This window comes from Carassius carassius, chromosome 19 (genome assembly GCF_963082965.1).
Source record: "Carassius carassius chromosome 19, fCarCar2.1, whole genome shotgun sequence".
Taxonomy (NCBI): Eukaryota; Metazoa; Chordata; class Actinopteri; order Cypriniformes; family Cyprinidae; genus Carassius; species Carassius carassius.
The window spans coordinates 21,615,687-21,642,558 of record NC_081773.1 but is presented as its reverse complement, the minus strand read 5'-3'; the positions used below and the strand labels follow the sequence as shown (position 1 = coordinate 21,642,558).

General features: G+C 40.3%; 1 protein-coding gene across 2 annotated transcripts; it reads left to right on the top strand.

Annotated features, from left to right (window-relative positions):
- On the top strand, positions 1-26,621 carry LOC132095386 (amyloid-beta A4 protein-like). 2 transcript variants are annotated; one of them, XM_059500311.1, is made up of 17 exons: positions 1-206; positions 4,550-4,717; positions 5,933-6,062; positions 6,336-6,448; positions 10,055-10,245; positions 10,757-10,980; positions 11,198-11,368; positions 14,078-14,211; positions 15,138-15,212; positions 15,498-15,656; positions 15,829-15,957; positions 16,043-16,142; positions 17,083-17,286; positions 24,063-24,116; positions 24,195-24,265; positions 24,367-24,513; positions 25,529-26,621. In XM_059500311.1, the coding sequence occupies exons 1-17, from the start codon at positions 144-146 to the stop codon at positions 25,628-25,630; spliced, it is 2,235 nt and encodes a 744-aa protein (XP_059356294.1). In that variant the 5' UTR covers positions 1-143; the 3' UTR covers positions 25,631-26,621. The 2 variants fall into 2 exon arrangements, with proteins under 2 accessions (XP_059356294.1, XP_059356295.1); XM_059500312.1 differs by lacking the exon at positions 11,198-11,368 and having other exon boundaries at positions 10-206.
- Positions 26,622-26,872: the final 251 nt, after the last annotated feature.

Below are 26,872 nucleotides of genomic sequence, written 5' to 3'. Positions count from 1 at the left end.
GCTGTGTGCAGTCGCGCATTCTCACAGACACAGAGCACAACAGCACAGACGATAGGGGAGCACGGAGCTGAAAATCAAACAGAAAAACCCTGATCGGCTCAGGACGTTCATCCATCAGGACGTGCTACATTTGGGACACGGCCATGGGTATGGACCGTACGGTATTCCTGCTGTTAATGCTGACGACTCTGTCGCTCGCCATCGAGGTAAGAACAGTGATTGTGTAATGGAGAAGGAGCTTGATTCTCCTCCATACTTTAATTACGGCCTGGGAGCGAAGGGGGGGAAACGCAAAGCGAGAGCATGACACGGATGCAGACAGACATTTTGAGCGCTGCAAGATTGTCATTGGCGTATTCCAGCAGGATCGTGGTTCTTTCTAATGCAATGTTTTTTTTTTAATCAATTAAAAAGTGTTGGGTGGAGGCTACTGGTGAAGCAGGATCGCTCGGTTTACACAAATATTAGGCATAGCATTACAGGCGAACTGCTAGCTTGGGAAAGTGATTCATATCATTGAGGAAAGACTTGCATCATTCGGACATTTATTAACTCGTTTTTATATTTGGGAGTCATCTGCTCACCTTCATAAGAAAACATCTGATTCACATTCGAAGGACCTGCTGATAAAGAATTGCACGGTGGAAAATGCTGATTTGGCGGTTTTATGTTGCTCTACCTGTTATGTTTGAACAAATAAATATGGATCAGAGGAACACGAACTCGTGTCTCGCAGATCCGGCTGGTGAAATCATGTAAACAAAGTGACTGACAGCTCTTTGTCAAGGAGGCATGTATTAAAGAACGCAGTCCCTCGTCACTTGCGATATGTACACAAAATAAAGAAATAAAACCATACGGCTGCTTTGCACGATTACAGTGCTCCATCTTGGGAGAATAAATGCAGTGGCAGCAATCGGACGGCCCTTCTAAACCATTCGAGCATCAGAGGAAAATCATTCTCTCTGCGGCGCCTTTGCGCATCTAATATTCACCCATCATAGTGTTTTATGAAAGGATTTGTTTTTCGATGTGGGATGATTAAAATGCGTAAATGCTGTGGGACTGGTTCATGGTGGGGAGATTTTTTTTAAGGAATATTACAAAAAGATGATAGGTGACAGAAGCAAGATGGCGTCAGTGAACTGCGGCGTTTCAATTTTTTTTAATCCAAACGGGGTAAAGGCAAAGATCTGCTCTGGGTGGATTTAACCTGTTTCTCGCGCTCATAACAGACGCGGTTTATGTGTTACATACACAGATTCTTTTTATGTTGGTACTTGTTACATGTAAGTATTAACACCTGCTACGTTTAAACACGTAATAGATATATTTAATTCTATAAGTGTTTTCTTAAAATATGGCATATGCCTATGTGATACCAATATCAGGGTGCAAATAATAATCAGGGCGTTTAGGTGTGCCACCCCCCATATAGGAAAACATAACTGAGGAAGGAATATCTTCAAGTCTGTAAAATATAGGTCGAAATTAGAAACATTTCAACATTATTATTTTGTTTCAGTTACCATGAAAGGTCCAATGCCAATCTGTGTATTTTCTACATGGTATCAAACAGGCCCTCACAAAGAAAATGAAGTTACTGTCGTGTTTTATAAGGTTACCTGATCTTTGCACATGATTCCCCTCTGGTTGTTTTGTGGGCAACCAATTTGTAACGTTATAAGAAGGTTCTTAGGTTTCATTTTTAGCAACCGTGAACTAATGTTCTAAGAACATTCTGGGGACCAAAAACTGGGACACCACAGAAGCTTTGTCTGCTCATATCGGTATTAGATAAAGTATAATTAAAACAAATAGGAACTATAATTGTTTTTCCACATTATTGCTGATTAACATGTTGATACTATGACAACAACTGTATAAATCATATATGTGGGTCTTAGTCCATGTGTGGTAGCTTTGAAATCATCTGCTACTTAATTCCAACACATTGACTAAAATCATGTTACTGTAATTATACTGAAGGGATCATCAAAACTTAATCAAAAAGTGTTGCTTATTGTGCTAGGCAACCTCTGAGTTTCTTAAAAAATGACCCCTTGTAAGTCACTATATAATTTTCACACTGACTGCACCAAGATATATGACACGGCCTCAAGATTTTTTCATTAAAGGTGTCATTTGTATTAAGTGTGCTAAAACAAGCTTTGAGAGTTTGTGTTGTCACCTCTTTACTGGTCACCATAACCATGAACAAGCTGTTTGCCTGAAAGCTTCCTTGCTTAGTTTGCTTATAATTAGTAAATCTGTTTTCAGTCAGCCTCCATCTAAAAAAGGGCTTCCTTTGTTTGACTGGGAAATGTCAGTGGAACATGTAAACATGGTCGGTTTTAAATTATGCCTTTGAGTGCAAGTACAAAAGCTAGCTCATTGATTTTGACAACCTTAAAGATGAAGCCAGATCTGAATGGCTCTTGAAAGCTGCACATTTCGTTTTGATAGATGCACTAATGTGGATCCTGAGCTGCTATGACAACCCGGCTGAGACACTATTTTGGGAGATTGATATTCGCAGATGATTAGCTTTCACGAATGGTTCAGCAGCTGTCAATATTAAAGCATTTCATATATATATAACACATTGACAGCAAAATGGTAATAAGCCCATCTAAACACCACATGTAAACCAATGTATAGCTGATATACAGCTCATTGCAGAAGTTAAGACCATTTTGTGTCTAACACATGGTTTTCCTAAAGAGCTATCTACTGCAGCCAGCTTAATTACAGTATTCGGTTTTAAATTGCCATACAGCAGTGGGTTGCTTTGCACTGTTGCACTTTTTATTGCACTGTAACCACCAACGCATTTGTTAAAAGGAAAAAAACATCCCTAGACAGAATCCTATCTATCTATCTATCTATCTATCTATCTATCTATCTATCTATCTATCTATCTATCTATCTATCTATCTATCTATCTATCTATCTATCTATCTATCTATCTATCTATCTATCTATCAGTCTAATGAGACAGATGCATATTTTAGACAGCTGGCTGTAGCAGCACTTCCACTGTTTGTTATTCAGGACAAAAGGGGGAAAACACAACAGTCCCATAATTCCTCACACTCAGTTGAACAGACTGGGTGGGTCTGGTTGTAAGGAACCTTTGTGACACACTGGGTCAAGGCCAGGCCAAAGACATACAAAAGAGGACAGCCATTATTCTCTCTCTCTCTCTCTCTCTCTCTCTCTCTCTCTCTCTCTCTCTCTCTCTCTCTCTCTCTTTCTCTTTCTCACTGACTTAGTTTATGAATTAAATGTCTTCGAAATACAGTGTTCTTCTTTAGTCTTCCACTAATTTTCAGCACCTCAAAAACTCTTTTACCCCAAACTTGTACTTCTTTCTCATATATTTATCTCGTTTTTTCTTATTTTTAAATATCGTCCTATCCACTTCAAGAGATTAGATTGTATTTAATTCTGAAGTGACGAGAGCTGTAGTGTTTTGTCTTGTACATTATGTAACTAGCATCATGGCTCTAAAACAGATTAATATTGGTCTACAAGAATTTGTCCGATTTTTTTTTTTTTTTTACCGGTTGAGTTGTTTCCCATTTTATATTGAGCTCTCGCCATGTGGTTTTATATTTTAGTCAGAAAGAATGAAATTAGTTTGATAATTCACTAGTAAAGCATTAATCTTCAATGTTCAAATATTGTGTGAGACCATATATATTCAACATTTTGTGATTCACTGGGGGTATTGCTAAGTATGGAGAAAAACAAACCTTCCTTAGTTATGGCCAGCAGCCATATCACCCTGTAGCCCTGACTGATCAGTAACTGGATGGGAGACCTCCTGAGGAAACCAGATGCTGCTGGAAGAGGTCTTAGTGAGGCCTCTGGTCTGTGTGGGTCCTAATGCCCCAGTATAGTCACGGGGACACTATACTGTAAAAAAAAATCACAGTCTTTCGGATGAGATGTTAAACCGAGGTCCTGACCCTCTGTGGTCATTAAAAATCCCGGAAAGTCCTTTGAAAAGGAGTAGTTGTGTAACCCCGGCATCTTGGCCAAACTGCCCATTGCCCTCTTACCATCATGGCCTCTTTATCATCCCCATATTCTGGTTGGCTTCATCATTCTGTCTCCTCTCTACCAATAAGCTGGTGTGTCAACAAATCCTGAAAAATTTATACAATGCATCAAATGTATCCTTTTCCACAAACATATTATGGAGTACAACTGTTTTCAATATTAATAAAATAAATGTTTCTTCACTTTCTTGATATATGTAGTATTTCATTTAATACCAGGAGACGGCTTCAAAGGCATTTTTCCTCTTAATATTGTCATAATTTCTCTGTGTAAATCAGGTTGTAATTAGGACAGTCAGTCAATCAATTAAAAAGTGTGATCTGATTACTTCAATGATAAGCTGATGAACTTATCAGGTTAATGCCAGTTGAACATTTAAATCAATATTTGTTGAGAAAAGCCCCCCGCACGAAGACAGCTTAAGATCATAGGTTTATGTGATAATGGCTCCTCATGTTGCCGCTGATTGTGCTGTTGGTAGGTGCCATCGGATGACTCAGTGGGCTTGTTGGCGGAGCCCCAGGTGGCCATGTTTTGTGGGAAACTCAACATGCATATCAACATCCAGAGTGGCAAGTGGGAGCCGGATCCAACTGGCACCAAGAGCTGCATCGGCACCAAAGAGGGCATCCTTCAGTACTGCCAAGAGGTAATGAGAGAGAAAAGAGATCAAAAATGAGAATGAGTTCTGCTGCAGTGTCTGTGTTACTTATCAAATAGTTACACAGATTGTAAAACATTATTGTATCGTGACTACTTTAGTAATTAAAGTCCATACTATAAGCACGTCAAATTCTATTATGTGGTTGACTCATATGAGTTTTTCAATGGCTGATGATGTTATTTAGATAGCACTGTGGACGATAGCCAATACAATGCCAATATACTCTGCCATTCAGAGGTTTGGGGTCAGTAAGAATTTTTTTAATAAATCAATACTTCTATTCAGCTATGGTATGATCAAAAGTGACAATAAAGACCTTTATAATGTTACAAAAGATTTATATATAAATACATGCTGTTTTCTTGAAAATATATTTAAACCGCTTTCATAAAAAAAATATTAAGTAAGGAACAAAAATGTTTTCAACAATGATTATAATAAAGAGGAAATGTTTCTAGAGCTCCAAATCAGCAAATTAGTATGATTGTATTTAAGTCAAATTAGAAAAGTTCTTTTAAATTGTAATAAATTTAACCGTATCATTATTTTAGCTTTATTGAATTCAGTCAAATTACACATTCCTCCTGTTTACACATTCCTTGTCTTACTGTGCAAAGAGAAATCTACAGGCACAAAGTCTGAGGGTTGGGGTTGAAAACAGATTGAAAATGTGAAGAGAAACAAGTTATTTTTGGATTAATTGGAATTTATAGGGAACAATTGCTTATTCGCATTCCTATTATTAACCTATTGGTTGTTTATTAGTACTTATAAAGCACATATTGTGCATGACCTTATTCTACACACCTAATCCTACCCAATTCTCAGACTTAACAACTACCATACTAACTATTAATAAGCAGCAAATTAGGAGATTATAGAGACAAGTCGTAGTTAATGGTTAAATGTTAAAAAGTGTGACTGAATTTATTAATGCAGACTGATGATGGGGGTAAAAGTTTTTTTAAATAGTTTTCAGCCACAAATTTTTATTTCAGCACATCACTATTATTTATATTTTCCACATTCTGATATGTCTTCTGACTTTCCAATTAATAAAATCAAGGGATCTTTTTCCCATCGTAAAACCTGTTTTACTTGAAAATAGGTCAGGTTATGAAAGTAAAATGGGTTGCCAGTGGCTTTTCTGTTTACTGTTCTACATCGTCTGGTAATTGTACCCCGTTTCGACTCCCACAGGTATACCCAGAGCTCCAGATCACTAACGTAGTGGAGGCCAACCAGCCCGTCAGCATCCAGAACTGGTGCAACATGGCTCGTCACCAGTGCCGCAGTCACACACACATTGTGGTCCCCTACCGCTGCCTGGGTACGTATGCGTGTTTACATAAAGCCTATCCTTCAACGTGACGCTTACATCAGAGTACTCCGCCTCTCCTAGGGTATTAACCTGGATTTGTGGGACATTAAACTAATGCTTTTAACGTGGCTGTTGTATGATTTCCTATCATCCTTCTGCTTCAGATAAGATGAGATTCATCAAAACACAACCTTTGCTCAGGATATTTTACCATCCAACGTACATTTCAGAAGAAATCTATCTGAGCACCTGGTGAGCAAATGTTTGCTTTTTTTTTATTAGTCGGGGAGTTTGTCAGCGACGCCCTCCTCGTCCCAGATAAATGCAAGTTCCTGCACCAGGAGCGAATGGACATGTGCGAGAGTCACCTGCACTGGCACACAGTGGCCAAAGAGGTCAGAGGTCACACCACATGAGTTTTAAAGCCACACTGAGCTGTGATTTGTGCCAGAACAAGCCAGATCCAGCACCTACAGTATATTAGTGTATACCCATTCAGTGTTTCCTCTATGTTGATTAGTTAATGGCAGCCCGCCACGGCAAAATTTTTGCCGCCACGGTAACGTTAGGGCTCTACAGTGCGACCATTTCACTCGCATTTGCGCCTAAAATATGTCTGTGTGCGACCATGAAAAGATATTTAGGCGCACTTGTGCGACTGACCCGATCGAAGATTTTTTTTGGCGGCCGCCAAAGCGAATTTTTGTCCCGCCAAAGTCTTATTTGACCGGTGTGTAATGTAGATAAACTGCTGCGCTTGTGACAGCTGGGTGCATGTTTAAAAGAAAAAGAGAGAGCGAGCGCGAGCACTCTCTTTGCGAAGCAAGGTTCCACTCGACGGGAGAGAAAGAGAGAAAAAAAAGAGACTACAGCGTTCTGGAGAATAAATAACTTGAGATCGGTGTACACGTCCTTGAGAACGGTAAGTCGTTAACTTATGTTGTTCATTTAAGCCTGTTATTGTATTAGTCATAGTTCTTGCTAATTTGAATTAAGTCAGGGCTGCCAACTTACACAATTGACACTTTTCACATGCTATCATGCCACACATCCATTTTCTCATGCACAGAAAAATCGCGAAGCAAAGTGAAGACCGACAGACAATACAGAGCAGGTTACTTATGATATATAAACAAAGTCTCAACTCTCAGAATCAGTCAATTTTATTACAAAATTCAAACAATAAATACAGTTTTGGTGTAAATGTGACGTGTCACGTGACACAGACCTGCCCCCACTGCTAAAAAAAAATCCTAAAGGAAACACTGCATCTTACATGCTTCTAAGACATTTATGCTGTGTTAAGTGTTTTCTGTTTTTGTTAACCAGAAACATCTAAAGATATCAATCTTATTTGCATGTTAAATAATGGTGCTGGCAGATAATGACTGAATAGGATGTATAAATAAATATGGAGTCAATATAACGCCTTATATATATATATGTATATATATATATACACATATATATATATATATATATATGCAAAAAAAATTAGTTAGGCATATGAAACTTGAGTCGTAGACCTCTTAAATGATTGTAAGTTATAGTTTATGAAGTGAATTGCATTATTTTACTTTAAAACTAGCAGTAACTCTGAACTAATGTAAACAAAGAACGCTTCTGTGCGCTGGCATCCTGCCACAAGTTAAGAGATTTTAAACAAACATTTGCAGTTAACCAAATGAAACAATACACATTTTAATGCTATAAAACATCGAGAGAAATAAACAGCAGATGTTCAAGGTTACAACTTCTTGAACTTGAGCCAATGCTGCTAATACACATATACATTTGTTAATAAAGTTAATAAAACGAAAACATGAATGTTTTAATGCTTTTGAATAAAAAGAAAGGATCCACTCGAAATAGGGCTGGGATAAACAATTATTTTTTAAACGATTAATCTAGCGATTATTTTTTTCGATGCGTCGAATAATCTAACGATTAATTTTTCAGACCGATTCGATTTCGATCTTCTCCCCATTAATTGACTACTAACAATTTATACATGTTGATTTACATATCTGAATGAAAAAAACATGAATTCCTTAACATTGCAATATATGTTTATTGCTCTTAGAAATTACAAAATAAAAGACTGACTAAGAATGCATTACTTTGCACTTGTATAGAGATAGCATTCAATAAAACCTTGAAGCCTTGAAAACACATAGCTTACTGAAACAAGCTTACTGAACACATAGGGCCTAGCTTACTGAAAAAAAGTTCTTCTTTCAGATGAAAATAACAACAACTTGATGTCTAGCATTCAATAAAAAAGGTCACCCAAAATACCAATGTAAACTTGAGGGCTTTAAGCTAATACAGAGAGTGCTTTTCCAAAAAAGCAGCAGCCTGTCATGGAGGAAAAAAAATCTCCGAATGCTCCACGTGAAACTTTGGCGTTCCGCCCTTTTTCTATCGTGTCTAATGATTTTGGTTAATATGCATGAGGGAGAGAGAGAGAGAGAGCAAGACAGCGCTCGTGTAGTTTGAAGACTGTGTGTGCGTGAGCGCGTGTGAAACTTTGGTGTTTCGCCCTTTTTCTATCGTGTTTAATGATTTTGATTAATATGCACGAGGGAGAGAGAGAACAAGAAGCGCTCGTGTTGTTGGAAGACTGTGAGTGCGCGCGCACAGCCGGGGCTCTCTCTCGTATGCGCCCTGTCAGGCGCAGCACAGTCATTCTATTCTACATCACTCACCGATCAAATAATGGGCCTTTCACACAGGACGCGGTATGCGCGGCGCTTGCCGCTGGGTTCAGCGTTGCCCTTCAGATACAACGCGATTTGCGCTGCGCTATGGCGTAGGCGGAGTTTTAAAAACTTTTAGCGGGAGCTCTATCATAGTCTGTTGTTCCTTGAATGGAGATATGTCTCCATGACACAGCTTTCCTGACGATTGTATCGTACAGCTCAGGAAATTCTGACACACACAGTACTAGCCGTTCATCCATTTTGATTTCCGTGCTTGTTTGGATCCCCCGATTCTATTGGTCGCACTGGTAATCGTCACAGAGCGCAGCGGCAAAAGTTGAACTATTTTGAACTTTGACCGCGGCGTGCGCGGAAGCACGCAAATGATGCGCACTGCTGCGCTTGCGCTTTGGTCGACGCAGCAATAAAACGTACTTGCGCGGCGCAAGCCATTGAGATGAATGGGTTTTATAGCACAGCGCCGCGCATACCGCGTCCTGTGTGAAAGGCCCATAAGGCTCTGACAGCCGCCAAAAAAAAAGATCAATGCAGAAAAACCCTTGGATTGGTTATATAACGTTGGACAGAATGTTGATCCGGCCATCGCGTATATTCAGCGCACATAAGGTAAACGTTTTGCAAACGTTTTTTAGAGAAATAAAAACAGGTCGACGAATCGATGCGCATATTTGCGTCAACGTATTTTTTGCGTCGATGTCATCGATGACCTCAATGCGTTGTCCCAGCCCTAACTCGAAAGTCATCATGACAGGACCTGGATCAGTGAGCTGCATCTCGGGCCGATGACGTCACTTCCTGGGAGGCATGTTGCACACGCCCCCGTCCCTTGACCCCACCCCCACGTCAAAACTGTGCCACAAAGCAAGACGCGCAGAAAAGTGAAGCACAAAGGGAAAATGGTATCACAAGCTCAAACTAGACTGACACGCAAAATAAAAGCAGCGTTGCAAATAAATTAATAGATATGACCATGGAAAATATGTATTGCAAAATCATTGATTTCGCGCTGTTTCATTAATGTTTTGCAATTCTTAATTTTTGTTTGCAAAAAGCTAATTTATTTTCCTCAATACTTAAATTTTCGTTTGCAAAACTTTATTTTCTTAAGCAAAACTTAACTTTTTTTTTGTGTATATATAAGCAGTTATATTGACTCCATAGTATAATTCATCTCTAGCCACAAGAGCGTTTTACTTATAGCTGTATGATGACTCAGCATCTTAAACCTCTCTCACTTTCGTTCTGTCTCGCTTGTTCCCTGTGGCTGGCCCTCTGCAGTCCTGCGGTGATCGTTCTATGAATCTCCATGACTACGGCATGCTGCTGCCGTGTGGCATCGACCGTTTCCGTGGTGTAGAGTTTGTGTGCTGCCCCATGGAGGAGCAGAAGGAGTTAGACAGTGAGGAGCAGGAGGAGGCCAACTCAGATGTGTGGTGGGGCGGCGCTGAGGCCGAGTATACTGACGGCAGGTACACAAACACAAGCAGTTCTTCAAAACAAAGAAAAGCAATATATTTTTGTCTATTAATGTATAATATAATATAATGAAATCGAAATAATATTTTGAAATATTTTTGCCATATGTGATATTTGTGCTTTAACTGAAGAACATTTAACAAAAATAATAATATATTTTAAAATCTATATTAGAAATATATTTTTGGCTATAATATAATATAATATAATACAAATACTGTATATTTAATTAAATGAAATTGAAATAATATATCTAATTATTTTTGCCATATGTGATATTTGTGCTTTAACCATAGAACATTTAACCTGAACAGAGAAGTTCACTTGATTAGTGTCTAAGAAAGAAATGTTTTCTTAAACATGAAAAACATTAAATATATAACATTTTTCACACTCCTATGAAGCTATTCATTTTCTGGTTTAAATTATATTCTGAATCCCATATCTTCAGTGTGTAGTTTTAGAATGTACTTATCATCATCTTCATACATTTTTGCATCACAGCATACTGAGAGAACAGGCCCCGACCAAACCTGAGCCTGCTGTGAGAGAGGATGATGAGGAAGAGGAAGTCTGGGACAACGATGAAGATGGTGACGGTGAAGACGATGAGGAAGATGATGATGAAGACACAACTGATGAACAAGACACCAGTGAGCAGACCTCCAACATTGCAATGACAACCACCACCACTACCACAACAGAGTCTATAGAGGAGGTTGTGCGAGGTGAGATTTCTGTGTGCATGTATGTCCATATGTTGACATTATACATTTCCGTGATACATTTCCAAACATTAGAACTATGAATACTAATGAGCTCATGTGGCATTTCAGGACATGAAGTTTTAACAGTCATTGTGTAGTTCCTTAAATGGGCAAAACTTGAGCAAAACCTTACATATGAACACTTAAACAAATCCACTGAGTGTCTCTTCCCAATCAGCGGTATGCTGGGCCCCTCCTCGGTCGGGGCCGTGCAATGACAAGCTATCCCGCTGGTATTTTGTGGCACAGATGGGCCGGTGCGCCCCCTTCATGTTTGGGGGCTGCGGGGGTAACCGAAATAACTTTGAATCTGAGGAGTACTGCATGGCTGTCTGCAGCAGCAGCGTGTGTAAGTCCAGACGTCTCCTGAGAGGAAGTCCATCTCTCCGCTAACCAGCACATCGTCTCTTTCTCACTTTCCTCGCTTCATTCGTGCCAAACTCACAAGCTCAGCAGATGGCTGGATGCTTTAGCTCGCATGGATTACAGGTCTCTGTGAGGTGACCGTATAGGCAGAGCATCTTCTTCTTTTAGTTCAACCTCCTGCTGTCTTTTCTGAGCACACTGAGCACCCTGACTTTTCTTTAACTCCATCTGTGTCTCCTGAATCTACAGAACCATGGTAAAAGAAAAATAACATTATTGTGATATACAAATCAGATTTAAAATAAGTTAAATCACTGGTTATAGGGCTGAGTGGTGTCCCAGACAGCAAGCAGTTTCGGCCTAGATCTGACCCACATGGATTTCACGTGGGCCAGATGCGGGCGGGTTCTGGGCCAAAACTGCTTGCTGTTTTATATATATATTGGGTGTAACGGTACATGTATTCGTACCGGACCATTTCGGTACAAGGCTTTCGGTACGGTGCACGGTGCACCGAATGACCGAATGCAATATTTTGTGTGCGGAACATAGGTACATTTTCGTGTTTCCACACGAACATATTAAGTGGCGGAGGTCTCCGCGTTCAGCGCAAATCCCGCCCTGCAGGTGATTCTGAAGTTTTCAAAAGGCATCACGCGAGTGTGAACATCACTACAACTAGGAAAAAAACGACCGTAATTCAAGTGCAGCTCCTGTCGGCATTTAAACAGACCTTTGCTCTTAATTCTGATCGGTCCAACGCAATAACGAAATCTGAGCAGGTCTAAAAACTGAAAGTGTTGATGCTGCACTTTACACTTTAGAAAAGTTATATATATTTTTTAAATATGAGCAGGCCTACAAGCTGGGATTGGTAATGCTGAACTGTAATCATAGTTATTTATTAATAGTTTTCATTATATTTTATTATGTGATATTGGTTTAAGACTGAGAGTATTTTATTTAGTGGAGAACTTTGCAGCAGTATTTTACTTCTCATTCTTTTTTTATTTTATATATATTTTATTAAAAAGTGTTTAAAGTGTAAACAAATTGTTGGAAAAAAAGTTTATAGTAATAAACAACCTGCAGTTTAATGTTTGCATTTCTTTCCCTTACTGTACCGAGGTACATACCGAACCATGATTTTTGCGTACCGTTACACCCCTAATATATATATATATATATATATATATATATATATATATATATATATATAAAACCTCAAAACTAAAAACTATGTTGACAGCTTATACAAGCTGATCTGCTATTACTCATTCATAAAAAATGACGTGGTACATGTATAAAACTGAGCTAAGAACAGTTTAACATAAACACTTACCAAAAGTGAGTCGTCCAAAACTTTAGAAGTGTACGTTGGATAGTTGTCTTTTATTAATAGTTCTACAATGTTCTGGATGCTCCAGAAAAAAACAAGAACGTTACAGACACCTACTAGAATGTTGCCATCCTTGCAAAAGTAGAATATCTTAAAAAAATTTGATGGATAGATAGGATCTTGTAACTTCTATAATTTTTTCTAGGTTTTTTTTTTATCTAGATGAAAATGCTCTCAATACTGTAGTCAGAGTGGTTTTTGAGCTGTCAGCCTCCTGAGGTTTCGAGTAGGTTCTTAGAAATTTGATAGCGTGAATGTTTGTTTGTGCTTTTTTCTGTTTTGAGAACACCTGCATCTCAGTAAGTGTATTTCTTAACCTGCTGAACACTGCGTTTCTGTAGGTCCCTCCCCCAGTTCTCTCTCTCGGTTTGCATTTATCTCTGTGTGTGGGCCAGTGATGGAGCTGTAGTCGGCCTCTGGTCAGACCGGTCTGTGGCAGCGGTTCAGTGGGTGGTTTCCGCTCGGTTAAGCACAATGCTGGACTCTGTAGGAAAGTGACAGCGGAGCAGCCCTCACCATGACAGGGCATATTCCTCGCAGCCGGTCTGGCTGTTCCCACATGCTCGCTGTCAGAAAGTGTCACAGCAGCTTCAGAGGAACACCCACATGAAATACAGCTCTCACACGCTCCACATACACACACAGCGGCACAAAAAAGTATTTGGACACTCATGCTACACTTAAAAATAGCATCTGATTATGAAATATAAAAAAAAAGAAAGAAAGAAATTCACAGGCCTAAACAGTTTTAAAAAAGACATTTGTCAGGTTTAATATAGTAAAACAGTACTGTTTAAAATGAAGACATTTTACTTTTACTGGAACATATCTGAATGTCTTTATAAAATTAAAACTGAAAACTCCTTACTTTTTGAATACTTTTAAATTACTTTTAGATTATTCATTGATGCACATTATTATAAACTCGGTTATTAATTATGTTTTCTACTAAATGCAGTCATATTCATACATTATTAAGTGTCTTTTAAGTGTCGAAACACTTTTTGGGGCCGCTGTATATACACTGATGTACCATACTGGATGATTTTCCAGCATGAAAGCTCTTTTAACTCTCTGAGCGCCCCTAAAATATGCAATATAGCAACCTTTGGCAAAAGCAATCTCACATAAATGTTTCTGTCTATGCTAACCGATTTTAACCTGCACCTGAACTGGCTGTTCTTTCCCAGGAGTCTTTGCTCTTTTTGCCCTAAGGAAGATTCTCTGGCTCATATATATCTGGGCTTTTTGTTTTTTTGGTTTTCACTGAACAAAACATCTCACTTTCTCTAGTGCCAACCATGGCCCCGAGCCCTGCTGATGCTGTGGATCGTTACCTGGAAGCTCCAGGAGATATGAATGAGCACACCCGCTTCCAGAAGGCAAAGGAGAGCCTGGAGGCCAAACACAGAGAGAAAATGTCAGAGGTGGGAACCTGAGTAGAGCGATACATTTACAGTGTGGCAACATTCTTTTACAAAAACAGGGTGGTGGTAGTAGGGCTGGACAATAGCACCAAAAACATTTGATATGATTTCGATACATAGGATTTAACATGTATGTTAATGTATATGAGTGTGTTTCAATGTTAATTTGTTTTAAATCATAGGAACCATCATTTCATCCCAAAGTTGTAGATTTTAAAAGTTTATTGCAGGAGATTACAAATTTCAGGTTAAAATAATCAATGCTAGTTTTCCACACCATTTTCCACTAAATTAACAAGAGACGAGACTATATTTAATAATTTTCATTTATATGCACAACAGTTTTTAGTAGGGATGCACCGGTTGACCGGCCATAAGTTGGAACTGGCCGGTTTTTGCTTAAAATACAAAAAAAATTTAATCATTGTTTATTTAATTCTAACAAATAAGTTCTTAATAAAAAAAAATACTTTGTTCATGATTTCTGCACAGGAGAGACTTGGTGTTGTTTCCAAACAAAAGGAACTATATCGTTATCGGCATTGGCCAACCAAGTTGAAAAAAATCAGCATATCGGATATCGGCAAAAATCCAATATTGTGCATCCCTAATGGGAATATGTAATTAAAGATACACATTCAAAGCAAAGTATTTGTAATTTCATTGCTTGAAAAAAAAGTTAAATATTGTATTTCACAAAATGTTGTTAAAATAGTATTAATAGTAAAGTAATATTTGGTTAGGAGCTATTATTTATTATTTTTTTTAAATTATTTACATTATTATTTTATTTTATACAGGTGCATCTCAATAAATTAGAATGTTGGGATAAAAGCATGTTAATGTTTATTAACATTGAACATGTCCAAAAACATGCTTTTTTTGTTAATAAGTGTTTAGAATTCATTTCTCTTATCTCTGTTCAGGTGATGAGAGAATGGGAGGAGGCAGAGAGACAGGTGAAGAATCTTCCTCGTGCTGAAAAGAAGACCATAATTCAGGTAGCCTCTCAGCTCTTAGTAATTGTGAATGGGATATGTTGGCTGATGATTCATAAGCAGTGAACGGTGTAAACTGAACAACATTAATTGTTCATATAATGTAGTGATTTGTGAATCTATTATATAAAGTACTTACCGGAGTTACGGTTCAAATGCATTTCGATTTAGCAGTTACAGCATACAGTAAAGTGGAGGGTGGATTTTCAAGGGAATTGAAAGGCTTGTGGTTTTTTATACTTCAGGATTAAATGGCTGCTGGCTTTGTGTTCATTCATGTTTCTATAGCGGTTCCAGGAGAAGGTGGAGGCGCTGGAGAAGGAAGCAGCTGGGGAGAGACAGCAGCTGGTAGAAACCCACATGGCACGAGTGGAAGCTCTGCTGAACGACCGTCGCCGTCAGGCTCTGGAAAGCTACCTTAGCGCCCTGCAATCTGATCAGCCTAGGGTATTCACACACATCCATAGTCCTGAACTACAAACAAAATGGCATATGTTCCACAAATATGTTAACAGTAGTAATTCGTTTCAATGTCCGCTAATCTAATATCTGTGTTATGGATAAATGGCAAGCGCTAACCAAGAAAAACCTGTTTTGTCCTGTGTCCCATCTCGTACAGCCTCGACAGGTCCTCAATTTGTTGAAGAAGTACATACGAGCGGAGCAGAAGGACAGGCAGCACACTCTCAAACACTTTGAGCATGAGCGAGAGGTGGATCCCAAGAGGGCGTCTCAGATTCGGCCCTTTGTAAGATTGTCAAGCTGTTCTTTCCTACTTTAGACATAAAATGTGCGGACTCTTTAGACTTCAGTTTGACCGCTTGTACCCATAGGTGATGACCCGCCTGCGTGGGATTGAAGAACGCATGAACCAATCCCTGGGGTACCTCTACAAGGTGCCTCAAGTGGCTAATGAAATACAGGACCAAGTGGGTAAGTGTGAGGTGGTTTGTTTAGTGCTAAATCCACTTCCATATGATTTGGAGAACTTGTTTTCAAACTGGGTTCTGCTGTTCTATGAGAATTTAAAAAAAGAATCATTCAAGTCTCTTATGCTCACCAAGGCTGCATTTATTTGTTCAAAAACACAAAACCAAAAATACAGTGAAAATTTAATATGTTATAATTATATTATAAAATCGAGTTATTACCGTGATGGCAGAGCGTAATTTTTAGCAACCAGCCGTCAGTGTCACATGATCCTTCAGAAATTATTCTAATATGCTGATTAGGTGCTAAAGAAACATGACTTGTTATTATAATAATTAAAAAAACAGTTGTGCTGCTTAAAATACTTTTGATCAATTTGATGCTTCCTTGCTGAACTAAAACATTATTTCCAAAAAAAAGAAACCTGAAATTTCTGAATGGTAGTGAATACTTTAAAAATTATATTCATTAGGAAACATACGTGACCCTGGATCTCAAAACCAGTCTTAAGTGTCAATTTCTCGAAATGAAAGCTGGATAAATAAGCTTTCCATTGATGTATGGTTTATTAGGGTCAGACAATATTTGGGTGAGATACAACTATTTGACAATCTGGAATCTGAGGGTGCAAAAAAATGTAAAGCCTTTAAAGTTGTCCAAATGAAGTCCTTAGCAATGCATATTACTAATAAAAAATGAAGTTTTGATAAATTTATGGTAGGAATTTTACAAAGTATCTTCATGGAACATGATCTTTACTTACTATACTAATGATTTTTGTCATAAAAGAATAATCAATAAGTATGACCCATACAACGTTTTTTTGTCTGTTGATAAAAAAATAGCCTAGCAACTTAAGACTGGTTTTGTGGTCCAGGGGCACATATTTAATCTTGTATTCTAATCTGCCATTAAAAAAGCCTCTCATTCGTTCTTTCTCCAGCTTTGCTGATTCAGCGTGACCAGGCTGAAGTCACCCAACAGTTGTCGTCTCTCCAGAGTAAGATGAGAGTGAGCTATGGGAACGACGCCCTGATGCCCGACCTGCCTGACAGCACCACCCCCCTGGACACCCTGCCACCGGAGCAGGACGGCCTGGGCTTCATCCACCCCGAAAGCTTCAACCAAGCCAACACTGACAACCATGGTAAACATTTAGACACTGAATGCTGCAACTGAACAGCCACCTTTTTAAAGGCCCATTTTCATGATCACCATAAACAGATATAAAGTAAAGAGTTATATACTGTACAACTATACGCTGCTGTTCAAAAGTCCAGTCCAATTTAGATTTTTCTTTTATTAAATAATCATCAAAAGTGACAAGTAAACACTTTTATATTGTTTCAAAAGATTTCTGTTTAAAAAAAATACTGTTCTTTTGGACTTTCTAGTCATCAATAGAATTATTTTAAAGGTCCCGTTCTTTGTGATCCCATGTTTTAAACTTTAGTTAGTGTGTAATGTTGTTGTTAGAGTATAAATAATATCTGTAAATTCTAAAGCTCAAAGTTCAATGCCAAGCGAGATATTTTATTTAACAGAATTCGGCTACAAGAAACGACCTGTTTGGACTACATCCCTCTATGTCCTGCAGTAATGACATCACTAAAACAGTTTTTTGACTAACCTCCGCCCACATGAATACACAAAAAGGGGGCGTGGTCTTGTTGTGCTCCGACGGAGAAGAGGAAGAGTTGCGTTTGTGTTTGTCGTCATGTCGTCGAAACGCTGTTATTTTCATCTCGGAGTCCAATCACCTTTGTTTGGCCTTCACAGGGATGCTGTACTTGGAGATTAATGGTTACAATTTATGTTTAACTCGGTTCCCGAAAATTATAATCCACATGTAAAACTATGTGCAGCACATTTTGCTGAGGATAGCTTCCTCAATCTCAATCAGTTTAATGCTGGATTCGCACAAAGATTATTCTTGAAATATCCCTCTTTGTCTGGAGAAGGCGTTGTTTATGGACCACAACCGGTAAATGTATTTTATTATTTAAGTTGGTGCGTTTAACAGTTTCTGTAACTTATTACACAAAGGGCAACGCTGTTTAGCTTTGTTAGCTAGATGTTAGTGCTGTGCAAAAAAATCGAATGCGATTTTCATGCGCATCTCGTCAGTAAAAACACTCCTGTGATTATAAGTACATCTCCAGCACATGCTCCTGCCCACTTGCTTCTCAAAACTAGCCAACAATCGCGTTACCAGGAGGGCAGCGCGCGCTCAGCTGCTGTCGAATCACAACACAGGAACCGCTGGCCCAATCAGAACTGGTTACGTATTTCTGAAGGAGGGACTTTATAGAACAAGGAAGTCATCAGCCCATTTTTATGACAAGGAAAACAGCTGTATACAGACAGGTGAATTGTGTGAAAAATACTGTTCCTTTTCAGGAACTCGAGCTGCGTCGAAACGCTTTTGGGGAATGTCCCTGACGAGACCGACTCTGAATATCGTGTGCAATCAGTCCATCGGAAAGGCGTGACGTCACGGGCGGGGTGACGTAGCGACCAGGAAGCTATAAAAGCACGTGCCGTGCAGCTGGCTTCAGCCTCGAATCTGTCAGCAAGCGCTCTGTGTGTGCATGTCAAAGTCTGTCCTGTTGGTCCTATTTATTGTTGTCTGTCCCTTAGCCATTAAAAGATCGCTAAAACAGCTTAATATGCCAAAACAAAAGCAAAAGACCTAACATATGAAGGGCGATTCCAAGCCACGTTATAGATTGTGTGTTCCTCCCTGCCCTCGCTACATTACGAGTGGGGATACACACAGTTTGTGCGTGGCTTGCCTGGGATCGAAGCACGCTGAGTCGGCTCTCGAGGGGGCCGACTGCCCGCATTGTGAACGAATGCCAATGCGGACGCTTCGATCCCGCAGGGCTCTCTTCGAGAAGTGAGCCTTCGCAAGCGTTCCTCGCGATGCTGGTTCCGCTTTCGCCGAGGCGAAGCCGCGCCGGCATTCGTTGGGTTCGCAGATCGATCTGCTGGAAGGTATGGAGACGGGCACGTCCTTATCTCCTACGTTCCCACCAGATCTGCCTGATTCCGGGGTTTGGAAGCCCGAGCTTCGGCTCTTCCCCCCGAGCGTCGGGCTTGACGCTCTGCCTTTCTTTCTCCGAGGAGACACGGAGAGCGTCGGCGAGCTTGTAGTTGCACAAACAAAGTTGCATAAGCACAGTATAAAACAAACAGTGTCATTATACGGGCAGCGTTAGTGAGCAGCTATTTAATCTCCGAGGGGATTAATATTGTTTGTGTGACTAAGCTATTCGCGCGCTGTCGAGGCAACGCGTGTATTACATCATTTTCAGTTTTGATGTGAATTTTTCCATACCCGACCGCGTGTCTGGTTATTTTAACTCCATTTAATAAGCAGGAGTTGGTTCTAGCACTTCAATGTGTACTTTATCACAATCTAGACCGTGTTTGTCTGATTGTTTGATTATTTTTAAATTCTGAGGAATATGACTCTGAGAAGTCAATATATCACTATATGTGTACTTTATCACAATCTAGACCGTGTTTACTTGTCTGATTGTTTGATTTCACTAAATTCTGAGGAATTTGGATTGCATTAGATTCTGAGGAATCTAATGACTGTTATCTAACTTCGAGAAGTTCAATATATCACTTCAATGTGTATTGTATCACAATCCAGACCGTATTTACTTGTCTGATTGCTTGATTTCATTAAATTCTGAGGAATAAAATGACAGTTATTTGACTCATGAAGTTAGATGTACTGGAGGGACTGCTGGGCGGGAGCAGCCCCCTCCGCGTACAAACAGTCACGACTACAGAGGGCAGCCCCTACTGGGGTAGAGCGGTGTCCACCTCATTACACGGTGCCCGTCTCACCTCAGTGCCCTCGGGAGGTGGGTCTGCCAACCCTGCCGGAGTTTCAGGGTGCAGCGGCCTCCAGCGAGCACTACTCAGTTATTTCCGCCCGTGAGCGTAGCGGAGCTGGGATGCTCGCCTCTCCTTCGGGGGCCTCTTACTCCAGAGATCAGTCTCGAGAGACTGATTCCCTTAGTACATTAGCTAGCAGCGTGGAAACTACTGCCAATGTATCTCAATGGGTCCTGCGCACAGTGGAAAGACAATAGTCGGCCTCCTGCAGGCTCTGGTTATGGAACAAAAAAGTGAATACCCTTTTTAGGAAGGAGGCCATCGAGGTGGTCCCTCCTCTAGTCAGGGAGTCCGGGTTTTATAGCCGGTATTTCATAGTTCCAAAGAAGGATGGGGAGTTGCGTTCGATCTTAGACTTATGTCATCTAAACCTCTCAGTAATGTCACTGAAGTTCAAAATGCTCACTGTCAAACAGATTGTAGCTCAAATCAGATCCGAGGACTGGTTTGTCACAATAGATCTCAAGACGCATACTTCCATATCCATCCTTCTACAACACAGGAAGTTTCTGAGGTTCGCTTTTGGGGGCAAAGCCTACCAATACTGAGTACTTCCCTTTGGCCTCGCACTCTCACCCCGCACGTTCACGAAATGTGTAGATGCGGCTCTGGTATCCCTCCGTATGCAGGGCATCCGCATTCTGAACTATATCGACGATTGGTTGATTCTAGCTCAATCAGAGCAGATGGCGGTTCGACATCGAGATGTCGTCCTCGCACACATGGGGGAGCTGGGTTTGAGACTAAACGCCAAGAAGAGTGTACTTTCTCCAGTTCAGAGAACCACCTATCTAGGCGTAGTGTGGAATTCGACCACGATGCAGGCACGCTTGTCTCCTGCTCGGATCGAGTCGATCCTCACATCAGTCGAGAGAGTCAAAGAAGGCCAGTCACTCACTGTCAAACAATTTCAGAGATTGTTAGGGCTGATGGCAGCTGCGTCCAACGTGATACCTTTTGGCCTGCTGCACATGAGACCCCTACAGTGGTGGCTCAAGTCCAAGGGCTTTTCCCCGAGGGGAAATCCACTTCGAGTTATCAAGGTCACGCGGCGGTGCCTTCGTGCCTTAGACATGTGGAGGAAACCTTGGTTCTTGAATCAGGGCCCGGTGCTGGGAGTTCCTTGTCGCCGTGTAACGCTAGCGACAGATGCGTCCCTCACCGGTCGGGGTGCGGTCATGAGTGGCCACCCTGCCCGCGGTCTGTGGAGTGGTCGCCATCTAACATGGCACATCAATTGCCTAGAGATACTGCGGTCTATCGAGCATTGAAATATTTCCTCCCAGACCTGAGAGGTCACCATGTGTTGGTGCGCACCGACAACACATCAGTGGTCTCTTATATCAATCACCAGGGGGGTATGCGTTCGCGCCCCTTGTACAAGCTGGCACACCAGATCCTTCTGTGGTCCCAGGGCAAGCTCCTCTCGATCAGAGCAGCGTATATTCCTGGGAGATTGAATGTGGGAGCAGACATACTGTCGAGACAGGGGCCGAGGCCCGGGGAATGGATGCTTCACCCCGAGGTGGTGAAGCACATATGGAGAGTATTTGGTACAGCCCAGGTGGACCTCTTTGCGACTCAGGAGACATCGCAATGTCCCCTCTGGTTTTCTCTAGTTCATCCAGCTCCTCTGGGACTGGACGCTATGGTACAGACCTGGCCGAGGCTTCGTCTGTACGCTTTTCCCCCTATCGCTCTGCTCCCGGGAGTTCCGGCGAGAGTACGCCGGGACGGGGCCCGTCTATTACTAGTAGCCCCGTTCTGGCCGGGCCGAGTATGGTTCTCAGATCTAGTCTCGCTCCTCGACGGCTCTCCGTGGGAGATACCGATCAGGACAGACCTACTCTCACAGGCGCAGGGCACGATAATTCACCCTCGCCCGGAGTTGTGGAAGCTGTGGGTGTGGCCCCTGAGGGGGCACAGCTGTTAGCAGCTGGTCTCTCAACCGAGGTTGTTTCCTCCGCGGTGCGCTGAGGCTGAGACCTCCAGTACGATCCCGTGTTCCCCCCTGGGATTTGGTTGTGGTTCTAGAGGCTCTTTGTAAAGCTCCATTCGAGCCAATACAAGATATCTCAGATAGACATCTGACACTTAAAACTGCCCTGTTACTGGCAATCACCTCACTAAAGAGAGTTGGAGATCTTCAGGCCCTTTCGGTGGCCCCTACCTACTTAGACTTTGCCCCTGGTATGGCCAAAGCATTCTTATACCCTCGAGCGGGTTAAGTTCCGAAGGTTCCCTCTGTTACACCACAACCTATCGTACTGCAGGCCTTCTGTCCTCCTCCCTTTCGGGAGCCAGACCAAGAGAAGCTAAACTGTATGTGTCCAGTGCGAGCACTGGACGCATACGTCCACAGAGCTGCCCTGTGGAGAAAATCAGACCAATTGCTTGTTTACTACGGTCCTTCTAACAAGGGTTCTCCTGCCACCAAGCAGACCCTTAGTCGTTGGATAGTCGAGGCTATCAACGTCTCCTATGAGTCCTCTGGTCTTCCCCCTCCTTTGGGGGCCAAGGCTCACCCTACTCGGAGTATGGCGGCCTCCAAGGCCTTCTCAGCAGGTGTGTCCCTCTTGGACATCTGCAACGCTGCGGGGTGGTCCACGCCCTCCACATTTGTCCGATTTTACGATCTTGACATGCGAGCCACGCCGGGCTCTTCTGTTCTCTCGTCTTAGCTGTGCTCTTTTGACTACACACTAGGCAGGGATTTGGAAGTCTGGCAGCGTGGGCACATCGTTCCCCAAAAGCGTTTCGACGCAGCTCGAGTTCCTGAAAAGGAACGTCTCAAGGTTACGTATGTAACCCTAGTTCCTTGAAGGAACGAGACGCTGCGTCGCAGAGCCATACTCCCGGCACCCCTGCCGGCGCTTGCTTCCCTACTCGAAGCTGAAGCCAGCTGCACGGCACGTGCTTTTATAGCTTCCTGGTCGCTACGTCACCCCGCCCGTGACGTCACGCCTTTCCGATGGACTGATTGCACACGATATTCAGAGTCGGTCTCGTCAGGGACGTTCCCCAAAAGCGTTTCGACGCAGCGTCTCGTTCCTTCAAGGAACTAGGGTTACATACGTAACCTTGAGACGTTTTTTTTTACACGCGAAATATGAACACGTTATATTGCACACTGTAAACACAATCAAAGCTTCAAAAAACATGAAAAACGGGACCTTTAAAAAAATATTTCCACCAAAATATTAGGCAGCACAAATATTCCAACACTGACGATAATTATAAATATTTCTTGAGCACCAAGTCAGCATGTCGTGTTTCATCATGTGACACTGAAGACTAGAGTAACGGCTGCTGAAAATTCAGCTTTGCCTTCACAGGAATCAATTAGATTGTAAAATAGATACAAATTAGAGCTGTCAGATGATTAATCGCATCCAAAAGAAAAGTTTTTGTTTACATAATATATATGTGTGTGTGTCTGTGTGTGTGTGTGTGTGTGTGTGTGTGTGTGTGTGTGTGTGTGTGTGTGTGTGTGTGTGTAAATTGAACGGTGTATATTTATTATGTATATATAAATACAAGCACATGCATGTATATATTTAAGAAAAATATGTTGTTTATATATTAAATGTGTTTATATATACAATATAAAATATAAGAATATAAATGTATATGCATGTAAATATTTTCTGAATATATATACTGTATGTGGGTGTGTTTACATATACATGATAAATATACACAGTACACACACATTATGTAACAATAACTTTTATTTTGGATGTGATTAATTGCGATTAATCATTCAACAGCACTAATTAAAATAGCTAACAGTTTTTTATTTTATTGTAATATTTAATTTTATTTATTTTTTTATTTTTGCTGTTTAACTGTTTTTACCATATTTCTGAACAAATAAATGAAGTCTTGCTGAGCATAAGAAACTCTTTTAAAAATCTTACCAACCCCAAATTTTTGAACAGTAGTGGAAATAATACAGAAACATTACATTTAGAAGAGACTGAACAGCATTTTATTTATTTTTTTCAGTTGAACCCGTAGATGCCCGTCCAATTCCAGATAGGGGTCTGCCCACGAGACCCGGTAAGTGTAATTTTCACCCATTGCTTTGTTTAATATCATATATCTACTGATTATGTTTATATGTGTGGTTGTTTTTAGAGATTCCAAAGGTTCGGCTGGACACTGAGGAAAGGCACAACGCTGGTTATGATGTTCGTGACAAGAGACTGGTACAACAGTTTATGCAGATATTTAGCTAAAAATATATAGAAATAAAATCTATGTATCTATTATGTAAAAAAAAGTAATTGATGTGTTTGTGTTGAATCAGATGTTCCTTGCAGAAGACGTGGGCTCTAATAAGGGGGCAATCATTGGGCTGATGGTGGGTGGAGTTGTCATCGCTACAGTGATTGTAATCACTCTTGTTATGCTAAGGAAGAAGCAGTACACTTCCATTCACCATGGAGTTATTGAGGTGAGACACAGCATATTATAAACATATGAAGTCTTCAGATGCAAAAACATAAGGCACTCAATAACTGACTAATGACCTTTTCTTTGCCATTAATGTGAAATTACTTAATCAAAACATAGCTGCCTGATAAAAATGTTCATTTATAAGAAAAGGTCTCAGACTTTTTAGCATATGAAGTCTTCACATATTTCCATAGCCATGGGAGTAATATAAGATATTACGTGTTTGTTATATTAAAAATATTCAAAGAAATATCCGCTTCCAGCTCTAAAATATTTCATCAGCTAGAAATTGTGCTGCAGTTTTAAAATGATTTAAAAATCCTTACCCATATGGAAAAAAATCTACATTTTTCAAATATTTTTTTTCTAAATGTATTTCAGAATATACAAAAACATATTGTAATGTCAATATATTCTCTACCAATGTATTTTTGTCCGTTTTAAATATATAAATGTATTTATTAAAGTATAGTAGGTTATTCCATCTACTTAAATGTAGGCTACTTAAGGATTGAAAATGTAATTTCAGAAAAGGTTTTTAATTGAGCTTCTAATTACAACATATATAGAGGATATATTTAAAATAGATTTCGGCCAAATATATATATTAATTTCTCATATGTGTATCCACTATCCATGACGGTCTGGAAAAAAAGGTAATGGAAATTCATCAATCTAAAGGCATAAAACTATTAAAAATCTTTCTCACTTATTGAAATAAAGCTGAAATAAAATACAGTTATTACATTATTAGTTAGGCAACATTTCTAGCTCTCATTTAAGTTGAAATACTAAAATTATTAAATATAAACCAAAAAAAAAACAATTTTAAAAATGTAAAATGATTATAACAATAAAAAGCATGTCAAATTACTGAAACTTTAACATTAAAATAAAAAAATAAAAACCTGAAATATAAAAGGGTCAAATTAGTTCTAAATAAAGACTGCTGGGAATCTTAGTCTCGGTCTGCACAAACACTTTTAATGACAACCTGTTCTTTTCTGTGTCAGGTGGATGCAGCGGTGACCCCTGAGGAACGTCATCTCACTAAGATGCAGCAGAACGGCTATGAGAACCCCACCTACAAGTTCTTCGAGCAGATGCAGAACTAAAGAACCACTTCAGATCCCCACACTCCCCATCACCACCATCACCCACTGCATCAGGACAGAGAATGCAGACTGATCCCTCATACACACTGTCACAGTGTCTGTCACCATGGACACGAGAGTGGCTTCTATCACCTGACCATTTCATCCAATCAAACGAGTGCTCACTCAGTTTGCACAGAAAAGTGATGTGTCATTGCCGCCCATTCAGCCATCTGTCAGTACAACGGTCCATCTGTGTGCTCACATGCCTGTCCATCACAGCACTGTGCGGTGAATGAGCCGTTCTCTTTGCCTGTGCTTTCCTTACCCATGATCCTCTAAACCATCTAGTTTTTTTTCTCTCTCTCTCTCTCCTCTCTCTCTTGACCATTTTTGTTCCCCTCCAGAACTTCCAAGCACTTACATCTCCTCCTCTTTTGTTTGCACGTTTCCTTCCTTTTTCCTGGGCTCTCAGATAATGTGGTTTGGCTACAACCGCAAACAACCAGAATGCCGAAATAATGTACTCATTGTTAAACTTTCCATTCAGGTTTTTTTTTTTTTTTTAGAAAAAAAAATATGTATTAAAAAAAATCCATACATTAAAAAAAAGAAAAAAAACCTTTACAGAGATAAGAAATGAATGTTTTTATTTTGTCTGTAATATGTATTGAATTAAGGCAGAAATTAGCTGTATCTATATAGTGCATGGCAATTTTAACAGAGAGACGGTTTCTGGATCTTTGACCTCTCTCTCATGTAGAGATTTTAGCTGGATTGTACATTTTATTGTCTTCTTGTGATCACATTTTAAATAAGTGAAAAAAAAATCTGCTTGGCTACATCGTCACAGGGAGATGCTTTAATCTAAGTGTGCTTTTTCTTTCTTTTGGACCATGCCACGCACACTTAAATGGTTGCATGGGGCTGGAAAAAGATGTATGTATTGTATTATGATGTGTAATATTAGCACACGTTTTGGTTTGTTAACATTCTACGCACTATGCATATTTTTTTTTAAAGGGTCCAGGCCCTTTTTGCCTCATGAAGTTTTATTCTATGTCGGGATTTGGTATGGGACCGGGAATAAGGGAAGGGAGGTATGGCGTGGTGGTGGGATTTTGCTTCAGGAATAACCACCATTTTTGGATTGTGTGATTTTTGTTTGCATTTTCCCCATTTTGTATTCCCCCCAGTGTCTGTGATATTCACGAACACATTTTGGGACATAAACACCTCACCTTCTCCAACTCTTTTATTGTT

Bases quoted from the DNA above. Each gene is read 5' to 3' on its own strand.
- LOC132095386 (XM_059500311.1), top strand. From the start codon at position 144: ATGGGTATGGACCGTACGGTATTCCTGCTGTTAATGCTGACGACTCTG. The intron at 4,718-5,932 runs GTAATGAGAGAG...CGACTCCCACAG, and splicing joins TCCTTCAGTACTGCCAAGAG to GTATACCCAGAGCTCCAGAT. The intron at 15,213-15,497 runs GTAGCCTCTCAG...ATGTTTCTATAG, and splicing joins AAAAGAAGACCATAATTCAG to CGGTTCCAGGAGAAGGTGGA.